The sequence below is a fragment of the Pinus tabuliformis genome, chromosome 2_1, assembly GCF_031772625.1.
Source record: "Pinus tabuliformis cultivar Carrire ecotype Pingquan chromosome 2_1, CPIR1, whole genome shotgun sequence".
NCBI lineage: Eukaryota > Viridiplantae > Streptophyta > Pinopsida > Pinales > Pinaceae > Pinus > Pinus tabuliformis.
This window is the reverse complement of record NC_142299.1, coordinates 648,026,202-648,037,555: the sequence shown is the minus strand read 5'-3', so window position 1 is coordinate 648,037,555 and position 11,354 is coordinate 648,026,202. Positions and strand designations below refer to the sequence as shown.

The following is an 11,354-nucleotide window of genomic DNA, read 5'->3' as shown; positions in this document are numbered from 1 at the left end:
CATAACAGATAGTACCATATTTCGTGTTTAATTATATATTTGAAAAATAAGATCAGTTTTTTAATAATTTTTCACATTCTGAAGATGAATTATTGTTGTTGATTCGAAACGTCGATTATAAAAAAAACAAAAAACATAATGCGATGAATCTGGAAGAAAATCTACAAATAAATAGTACCATAATTATGTCATCTCTGAACTAAACTAAAAAACCTTTGAGAAAAATAATTTCGAGCAATTTGTGCACCAGGTAGTGTTGACATTTAATGGAATAGGTTGTATAGCTATTAAATATTAGGACATATTGGAACATACTGTTTGCCAAAATTTGCTACTCACATGGAAAATACCGTCGGTGCATATTGCTTGCCCGAGTTCTTAACTCAGATCCAAAATATTGGAATATTCTACACGTCAAACACGTCTTTTCACGTTGATGAAAACGAAGGGAGTTTTCAACTCAACCATACGGAGAGGGATCATAAGCTAAAATGTCTTCGGCCTGGGAGTGCGGCCACGAACAAAATGGATCGACTGAGCAACGGCCAAACCACCTGCAATTCAGTGGAGAAAGGGAACGATGGAGGTCTGAACTTCGATAATTCAATTTCCGACGCGGTCAGAACCAAGCTGAGGCAAATGCGAGATGTCGTTGAGAAGGAAGATCCCAGCTCCAAGGTGGGTCGTTCAGTCTCGTTGATTTCTCAATATCTTATCTCTAAGACTCGAATTCAGACAAATCTTACTAAACTGCCATCAACACTTGGCCCAGTCCACTAACACTGGTGTCAATTTTAGAGTACATTTGTGATAATTTAGTATAGATTGAGTGAGCTTAACGGCTAAGAGCATGTGCTTGGTGTCAAATTTACAGTGCATTTATGATAATTTAGTATAGATTGAGTGAGCTTAATGGCTAAGAGCATGTGCTTGCTTGGTAATAGTTACATGTTAAAAAACAGAGGGGTAGAGTTTGTAGATGTTGATAAATTAATATTGGCTTGTTGATGCGGCTTGAGGGTAGGCGCCCCACTATGAAAGATGTTTCATCCCTTGCCAAGTCACAAGTTACTGCTAGTAGGGAGGATGTCTCGTCCCTTTCCAAGTCACTATGGGTAGCCTCCTCATTATGAAGGATATCTGGTCCCTTGCCAAGTCACAAGTTATTGCTAATACAAAGGATGTCTCCCCCTTGCCAAGTCACAAGCTACTGCTAGTACTGAGGATGTCTCATCCCTTGCTAAGTCACAAGTTACTGCTAGTAAGAAAGATGTCTCATCCCTTGCCAAGTCACAGGTTACTGCTAGTACGAAGAATGTATCATCCCTTGCCAAACCACGTCCCTGGCCAAGTCACAAGTTACTACTAGTACAAAAAATGCCTCTTCCCTTGCCAAATCACAAGTTATTACTAATATTGACGTATAGACTGTCCATACTAACTCCACCCAATTTAAAATATTAAAAAAAAAATACATTTATGATAGTTCAAAAACACTTGCTTAAAAAAAATACTGACAGATGAAAGTGGTTGTTCAATTGAGCATACATTGATTTAAAGGCTTTCTTCTCCATTTGGTACACTAATGTTAGTTTGAACATTTATACAGTATTATAATTTTTTTTAATATGTCAAAGGGATTGTGAAATCCAAAGAATAATATCTATATGTATTTCAAAATCGTCATTGACTTGCACTTGGTTCTTTTTTAAGGTGTTTCATGGATTGTGGACAGCTCAAATGAGAAAAATCCAGAGAGCTTAAATCTCGGTTTTCCTCATCTTGTCAAAAAGAATCTTTCAGCATAGCAAATTTTACAGTGATAAAAAGTTACAATGTGATATGGATCTTCTGCCCTAAAAAATTGGAAATATATGATCCTCTGAAGACAGGACATACCACAACTTCATTTGTCCCTTGACCAGAAGAGTCTTTTTAGCATGATTATCGTGATTAAATACTAAAATGTGAATTGGAAATATGTGATGCTCTGAAGAGAGGACATGCCACAACTTCATTTGACCCTTTACAGGAAGAGTCTTTTAGCATGATTATGTGATCAAATACTAAAATTGTGAATATGTATCTTCTGGCTTAATATGAGATGTCACAACTTCATTCGACCCTTCTTATTTTTCTTAGCCTACTCTCATACAATATCTTTTTGCATTGTAAGGTTGCATTTCACTATATGAATGTCAGTTGGGATTTCCTTCAGTTTCATTCCAACATCTTGCATGTTAAAGTTAGTTTTGACAGTGGCTTATCTTTGTTTTCCTCATACCATAATCATTAAAATAAATTTATATGGGACTTCCTTCAGTTTCATTCCAACAACTTGCAGGTTAATGTAGTTTTGGCAGTGACTTGTCTTCGTTGTTCTCACTGCATAATCATTGAAGTAAATTTTTTTGGATTAAAGGCGAACTTCATTTGTTGTTAAGAGTCTGAACTTGACAACAGCAGATGAAACTGGCCTTTTAGGGTCCAATCTGTTACGGATCCAAAGAACTGTATCAGTCCTTTCATGAATCTTAGAACCCATTCCTGTTGTCTCTGTAATACCACCAGCTTCTGCAACTACTTGCTTATGTAAGCGGTTGTACATAATTTGATTTTACAAGGCACAAATGGAAACCACCATCATTAGTTGATTCACTATTGCACAACAGACAGAGATGGCATCTATTACCCCTGACATTCTCATTTTGAAACAGAACCCCTGGTGCAAGAGCACCTAACAGTCTTGCTTGTTGAGTTTGAGTTTGCGTGTCAAGCAAATACCGATACAATGGAGCAACTGTTGATTTTTCAACTGCCAAGAATCTTCACATTATCCTGTAAGTCTTCAATCAGTTCTGCTGCATTCTCCTAGTTCTGATGACACTTAAGAACTTCCAAGAGAGCCTCGATGGCTTCACTCTCTATCATGACTTCCACAATAGATGCACCGTAATCTTACCCTGCAAGAAAGGTATATAAGGCACCTACGAAGGTTGTTCTGTACCAATACAGTACTCTTACTAAGAAAGTAATAGGTACCTCCAAATATCTTATGGTGCAGTGCCAGGTCAAATTGTGAATCACTTTTGACAGCTCACAATCCCCATCAAACAAATAAACTCTGTTAGTCCACCAGAGGAGCTATTGGACAGAAACATCTCCATGCGCATTATGATTCAGAAACCAAAAGGCTGTGCATCTTTCTAAACTATCTGTGCAAGCACATTAAGAACTAACATCTTGGCTTCAACATTTTTCCAGGAGATTGCTGGCTTTAATGAGCTCTGTACTCCAGCAAACACCTTCTGAACAAAATGCGTTGGACCTAGAAGGTGACTATGATTGATAAGTGGTTCTGTTGTATTCATTAGGAGATCAGCTAATCCATCAGGAATTCTAAATATTCCATTGGGTTGATTTGCACTGCAATTACTAGTGTAAACCTTTGCAATCAAACTAGGAGTAGATTCCCAATTATTGGCATCAAGCACACAAGGCAATTGACCAGCCTTTCATTTCCACTTGCAAATGATTGTAGCAACAATCCATCTTTAAATGGTTGCACCATGGGAAGTAATGCATGTGGCAAGCCCTCATGGCAACACACAATCTCAGTAAGAATTTCTACTGCCAAGTCAAACGATGAGGAGATCTGCAAGGAATTATATATAAAATTAAGCAAAGGGTGTGTTGGCAAAACAATTTTGGGAATCTCCATACAAGATCCAACCAGTACCTGGCTTGATAAGCATTGCAAAATTTTACAATTCTTTTAACGTATGTGAATGTTTTAAGCATACTTGTTTTCAGTCTGCTGCAGAAGAAATTCAAGAACAAGAAAAGTGTGAGAGAGGTATTCTGGACTAAAATGCTACCTCCAAGTTGAATTCAATGCCATTATTGTTTTAGTTTTTAATATTTTTTCAGCAGCATTGTCAGCAATTCCAAAACTGCATTGCTATTATTTCCTTATTTAGCTCAGTCAAACTCTCAAACAATTGTTCGATGTTTTTTTCCCTTTCTATTGGTTGGAGGAAAAAAGCTGCTAATGCCAAGCAGATCCATGTTAGGGGTATGGGAGGGTCCAAACTAAATGTCTGTTTCCAAGAGAAAAGTAGCTTCCAGAGCAATAGTAGCTTCAGGTTGTAAGTAGCCTCCACTTTGAATCCTGATTTTAGTACAACCAACACCTTCACACCATTGAACAGCTGGACTTTCGCTAATTTGGCCATGGTTTATAAGAGTTTCATGAAACTTCAGACAGAATATAATGACCAATGTTAACTTACGTAAAGACCAAGGTTAACTTATATAAATATACAAAATTATCTGTTAGGCATAGGTTTTTTTTCTTCAGGAAAATTCATAATTTCATTACTCTTTGACAACGTTACAAAATTATTGTGTTACTTGATCCATTGGGCTTTGATGTTGGATCTGCGTTTTGGATATGGATACGAATATGGATCCCCCTAGATCTGCGTAGGATCCACCATGTAAACAGATCCTTCAAAAACAGAAATGGATCCCAGGTTACTAAAATAGAACTTGTGCCAGCTAGCTCTCACATGCCGGATCCCAAGGAAATAACATTAGAGTTTCTGGTTTATTTTTTATTTTTAAGGATATTTGCCCCCTGGTTTGAAACCTTAAAAAGTAAATATTCATATTGTATTACATTTTACATTTTGTTAGCTATTGCTTCAATAACATTAGAGATCCCTTTTTTTATTATCTAGGAAGTGCACTATCATTTTATTTCTTGGACTTTTGAAACGATGCTTAATATTGAGGAGAGCATGGCTTAAGACTACTATTTTCTCGAAATTCTTTAAAGATCCATCAAGAATACACATTGACTTACATCTCTTGCTATTTCAGGATGCACTACTTTACTAATAACCCTATGCTTATAGGGTACTTTTTGTTCCTCAAATTAATGGCCCCTCAAAATATTTTACGGCAATGGCATATATTACAATGATGCGCCCCTCAAAATATTTTACGGCATTGGCATATCCGATTAGGATTCCAATTCGCATCACATTCCTCTCTGATTCTTTAGCAAATAGTGATGTTGGCTAGCGATCTGAAACTCACTGGGCAGCCGTCTGATGTGACCGTAATAAAGTCAATACATCGGAAAAGAACGCGTGGAGACGACAATCCGCATAGCGAACATGGAAGGATCGATGATGCCTCTCCTGGGCCTGCATAACGCCGTTATAGTCGCCGTTAAATATTCCCCGGCGGTAACAACGCCATTGACGAGGTGTCTCAGTGGGTGACATGTGCACTTTTCCGGAAAAGACTTCAAAACAGAAACATTCACTGCAATGGGAAAATTTTTAACTCTACAGTCGCATGTATAACAGGTAGGCAATTTGTTAATAAGGAACAAACTGTCAAGACATACGGGAAGGCCAAATTTTCTTTACGCGGCTCGGCAAGGCCTCGGTTTCGTACTCCATTTTAGAATATTAAATGGATTAATATATAATTTGTTTCCGCTCTCTACACCTTCCGCTTTAATAATCTCGCAGAAAAATTCTTAAATTGTGCTTTGTTCCCCTGCTCCGTTTGGAGTCTCCATTGGAGCTTCGGCAATGAGCGTTCAAGGTTTTTACAGAGGATCGGTTTTAAAGATCCGGCCAGGAAGAACGATTCCCGTTGATTAATTCAGTCGTGGATTGGTAAAAGTTGGCTGAATCTACGGATGTGTAGAATAGAGGCGCAGTTTACAGATCTGTTTCTTAGCGGTAACTCTGATCGTGTTTTATTCATTATGCTTTTCTTTTTCCAGAGAAACTCGTACCTAATTCTTGAAAAGCGCCGGCGTTTCGCAGTGCGGTTCTTCGCTGTGGCTTCCAGCTCTGTGATCCAATCATGGCAACAGTTACAAGTAATTACACCGAACTATGTCAAGTTGCAGACTTATCAGAGGCGTCAACACTTTCTTCGACTGACAATTCAACCTGTACATACGTTGATCTTGCAGGAGATTGAACCGAATTTTACGCTCGCGACTTTTCCATGTGTAAGACTTTAACTGGCTAGAGGAGGACGAAAACTAAGCAAGGGAATTGGGTGGGGTGAACAGTGTTTGCTCACATAACCCTGTAGTGAAAAATGCGTTCCGCTTAATTTCAAAGGTATATGATAGATTAGTTTATGAGTTAATTATTTTTCAAATGAAGAAATGGCGCCTGAAGCAGTTCACAGTTGTACATAGTTTTATTCAAGATGTGCGGGATTTAAACGGGCCAGAAGACGAAAACGAAGCAAGGGGATTCGCTGGTGAACAGTGAAAACGAAGCAAGGAGATTGGCCGGGTGAAGAGTGTTTGCTCACCCAAACCCTTGGTAAAAAACATTATTAGTCTGGAGCAGCTCACCCTGTACATAGTCTTACTCAGATTCAATGCTGGGTGAACAGCGTTTGCTCACCCTAAACTCCCAGTGAAACACATTGTAAAAGTATATGATAGATTAGTTTATGATTTATTTATTTTTCAAATAAAAAAATCATTTTTGGAGCAGCTCACCGTGTACATAGTCTTATTCAAGATTCACCAAACTTCCACACATAGTTGTTGCCACAATTTCGGGACTATATTAATTTATGAAATTAACATTTTACACGAGCACTGTTTCTAGGCATGGGAGAACACATACCTGAAGATCCCTGCTCCTGAGAGCTTGGGCGTTGATAGGAAATCGTTGGGAGCTTCAACAGGTATTTCGGAGTTTTTAGGGAGCTTCACTGCAACCAATTTTCCACGTTTTTGGAGCTTCACTGCAATGAATAAGTGCAAACTTAGGTGTATTTGTCGTTGCAAGCTTGGGTGTTGCTTAAACTGATGGAACTGTGCGAAGGGAAGGGTATGCCACTGGGTTTAGATTTGGATATGGGTCTGGAACTAAGAGAAACAACTTGTTTATGGAAGCCCTTCTATCCAAATGAAGATGAGGTGTCTGGCCAATCATGATCTTTGTCATTGGAAAACTATTCATTCTCCTCATATACGCGGATGACGGATGGATATAAAAGAATTTAGGAATATTGTTGGCCATTGGAAAAACCATCATTATCGCCGGAGTTGAATGGACAAATACTTCAAAAAAAAAAAAATGAAATTATGAAATATAAATATTATTAAAAAACAATTTTTAATTAATTTTCATAAGATCAAATACTAAACAAACAAACAAAAAAGTTGAAATTATGAAATATAAATATTATTAAAAAAATAATTTTTAATTAATTTTCATATTTATTCAAGTATAAAATATATATATTAACTTGGAAATTTATAATTTTATTATACAAACTCTTTTTAAAATAACATTGGATTTAAACTCTATTGTTTTTTTTTTTTTTAATTACTATTAATCTATATTTTATTTTTTCTTATCTCTATCATAATTAGATGTAATATATATAATATTGGTGAGATTACATCAAGGGCGAAGAATTGAACCAATGACTTAACATATAGCGTTTCATGAAATCACATAATAAATAATTGAGTAATAAAAACTTTTTTTCCGGTTTGGGAGTTCTGCATGTTTCTTTGCTCATAAAGAATTTGATTGAGAAATTGTTGATGGATTAATATTTTGATTTTTTTGGGCGATGTTTCAAAGTTCAATCTTTTACATGTTTCTTTTCAAGATGGAATTTGATTGGCAAGTTTTGGATGGAAATAAATAAATTATTTTATTAAATAATGAATCCATATAGGTGAGGATAGTTTTAGATAGAGGAGGAATGACCTGTTATAGAGTTTTATGAACCCAACATTTCGGACTACCAAGTGAGTCCATCATCAGGGGATGCGTCAATAGATATTCTAAAGATGATATTCTATTGACGCATCCCCTGATGATGGACTCACTTGGTAGTTCGAAATGTTGGGTTCAGAAAACTCTATAACAGGTCATTCCTCCTTTATCTAAAATTATTTTATTTTTATTTTTAATATATATTATATTATTGCCGCTCCCAACTTGACGTTTCCTGTAAATTTGGGCAATACTTCTACCGTGCTGGATACTCGTTCTCGCGTATCAGAAGTGCCCGCGTACTGGAAACTTGTGCAACATAGATATATATATATAGTTGTCGACAATTGAATTCATAATTGTTTTTGCCTCCAACCTTTGATATATGATTTGGGAACTCTCATAAACTAGGAACCGATGGGACAATAACGACACAATTCTTGCAACAAGCAATTGTAAACTGCAACTTCGATCCAAAGCCAATGCAACATCGTACTCATGTCAAAATGTCATCTGAATTTGCAAAACTCTGAAATTACCTCGGTAGCCCATGGTTAACCTTTCATCTACATAATGGTTTATCTAGTATTTTTTTTGTTTATGTGGTTCACAAACCCAAGAAATGGATGGCTACTAATACTTGTCTCGCGCAGATTTACTCGAAGAGATCCATGGAGCTTGATGGTTTACTTGGTATTTTTTTTTTTGCGGTTCATAGACACCGGAGATGGGTAGACATTAATATTTGTCTCAGGCAGATCCACCTAAAGAGATCCATGTTTCTTGATCTATGAGTACCAAAACATCGCCATGCTCTACCACAAATCATTTTCCCACGTTACATCACAAATTTAATTTGAAAAATTAAGAAACAAGAGTTAGAGCGTTGATTCCCGAATCGAAATCCATCAAACATAAATGGCAAATTTTCGACCGATGTGATCATCGATTAAGATGCATTCAAACTCGCCCTATGCACCATCAACCTTTACTTGACTGTAAACTTACCCTAACCTATCCTTACTATCGTTAACCATATGTTATGACGATAATAATTAACGCATATGTAAACTAATCTACTAGCAATTTGAGTGGTACCTTAGAAATAGTTAGATACCATGGCAAGCTCGTGGTACGTGTTAAATTCATCTAATATCAATATCTCCAACTATGGCAAAGTACTATATTGTTGGAATCAAATAACCCTTCAAATAAGACCTATGAGTTAGGTAGCCAAGTAATCAAATATATAGCATATATAGTATTTCTCATATATAGTATTATAGATTGTTATGAGTGTTTAGTATTACTTAACTATAATTTAATAGGAGTAAATTAAATAATTGTGATAATCGATCAAATAGACAATTGTAGATAAGAGTATTTAAAAAAAAAAAAGTTGAGGAATTATACGATACCGGTTTTCATAGATTAATTAATTTAAGTTTTTATTTTAGAGTTCGGTAAGCGCAAAGCACTTGTAAAATGAATATCTTAAATATAATACCAAGTTAGCGCATATATATATATATTCACAAATTTATTTGGGATTAGAAATGTTTGGTGAGCAATTCATAATTTAAAGGCTAATTTATGTTGTTTAAAAAAAAAACAAAAAAGAAATAATGAGTGCATGTTATTAAAATTAATTAAGTGACTATGTAGGGTGTTACAAAATAGAAGGATGGTTGAAAACCATAAAGATATTATCAATCTCTTTTGTGAGGCAACAAGCATGAAACTTGACGTTGACAAGTAAACGATCTCATTTCGAGGTCTTTTAGATAATGAAAAAACTTTGCATTACCAAGTCTTATTTTAGGTATTAGAAAAAAATGATAGACTGAAATAAGTGAGATTTCATTTGAAAGTAATTCATTATCAGAAGGTGATTGGTAACTTGGCTAATATCTAATATAGAGAATAAACTCACTACATGGTGCAAATGATGGGTCTATAGAGGTAGTTAGATGGTGCTTGTCAAATCAATGCTAGAAGCCATCCTCATCTATTGGATGCCTTTGGTATGAATTTTGAAAGGAGAGTTGGGGAAAATCAAAATGTTACTTTTTAGGTTCATCTAGTTTGGAGAGGTAGGGAAAAAGGGGATGGACCTAACCTCGTAGGAAAAACCCATTGTTCCATAATCTCAAGGCTGATGGAGCCTAAAAAACGTATTCCTTTTTGCAAAGGCTCTTGCAACTAAAAATGTATGAAGATTGATATAAGGCTTTAGACTTTGGGAATATGTAATTAAAGATACATACATATCTCTTAGCTCCTGTTGATAGTGCTAGACCCGCCAACATTCGGGGGATCTCCCCGGTATGAAGTCCCAACTAGACCTCACACTGTTTGGTGTAGGAGTCCCATCCAATACGATGACCCGATTGCCATTATCTTAAAGATTTGCCTTAGCTCTTGCTTGTCAGCACATGAGAGTGGTTTACTTTGTCTTCGAACAATGAGGTTCGCGTGCCTATTGAGTGCTTAGTGTCGCTTCTGTCAAAGTTCTTTCACTGCAGGGGGAGATGGTGGAAGTGAGTCTCAAGTCGAAAGGGAATAGTCCCAACTCTGCTAGAGGCACACAACACAACATGACATGCGCAGCTTCCGCACAGAGTAGTCCACACGGATGTGGCAGTCACAAACACAAGGTGAAAAGATAGCACATACAACACCCGACGGAATAGTCCACATGAGTGTGACAGGAATTATAACAAGTTTACAAGAATGAATCTGTTGAGTGTCCGGTTGGATAGCCCACACGGCCAAGACAACATTAACAACTGATACAACACATTTCCAATAACATATGTACTAAAACAACCGAAATAGTTCAACTGTCTTAATATAGGTTGCAACATGCATTACAAGCATCCAAAGAATAGTCTTACAAATAAATACAATACATGAGTGAAAACATGATGGCCTGTTAATAGGCTTCTGAATTAAGCGAAAGTTCCAAGACACATCTGTACACCATTACATCACTAACCCCAATAGCAGGCCGTTGGAGCCACTGCTCGCTCCTCAAAGAAAAGATTATAGACTCTCAAGGCTATGTGGGAGGAGCCAAGGTGAAAATTCCATTGCATGTACAAATGAGGGGTATTTATAGCCAAGGGTAAAACTCGCCTTTGTGATTGTTCGACTTCCCTCATGACTGTTTGAATTACATGACTCTTCAGATTTAAATTTGGGTCCCTTGGACTTCCACATTATATTACATTGATTACAACAATATGATCCACAGTAGTGATGTGGCTGAGATGACTCACGACATGACTTGACACAACGAAGTTGGTATGTTCATGCTGTTGGTGGTGTCCATGTCGAGTTGTAGTGCTGCTGAGTGATGGATGTGCTCTTGGTGTATCATAGCTTCACCTCCACATGGCAAGGTGTGTGGATTCCTCAATGATCTTGGTGTTCAGTTGATGTTGCACGTGCATGTCCCTCCTTCGCTTGTACTTGTGCATGCTCCATGTGTTTGTCAGTTCGTGAACAAGTCTCCTTGCATGCGCTCCTTATTTATCACATTCGTCATCGTGCCATGTCTCATCC

The 11,354-nt window shown here is 36.9% G+C and overlaps 1 protein-coding gene and 1 pseudogene across 1 annotated transcript in view; one reads left to right on the top strand and one right to left on the bottom strand.

Moving 5' to 3' along the window:
• The first annotated feature begins 324 nt into the window (after nucleotides 1–324).
• LOC149202248 (uncharacterized) overlaps nucleotides 325–11,354 on the top strand; it is a 207,304-nt gene continuing 196,274 nt past the window's right edge. The window contains exon 1 of the mRNA XM_089403139.1: nucleotides 325–678. Within this exon, the coding sequence (XP_089259265.1) occupies nucleotides 340–678 (339 nt within the window). The 5' untranslated portion in view covers nucleotides 325–339. The remainder of the gene's footprint in view (nucleotides 679–11,354) is intronic.
• Nucleotides 3,455–4,235, bottom strand: LOC149202252 (uncharacterized; annotated as a pseudogene).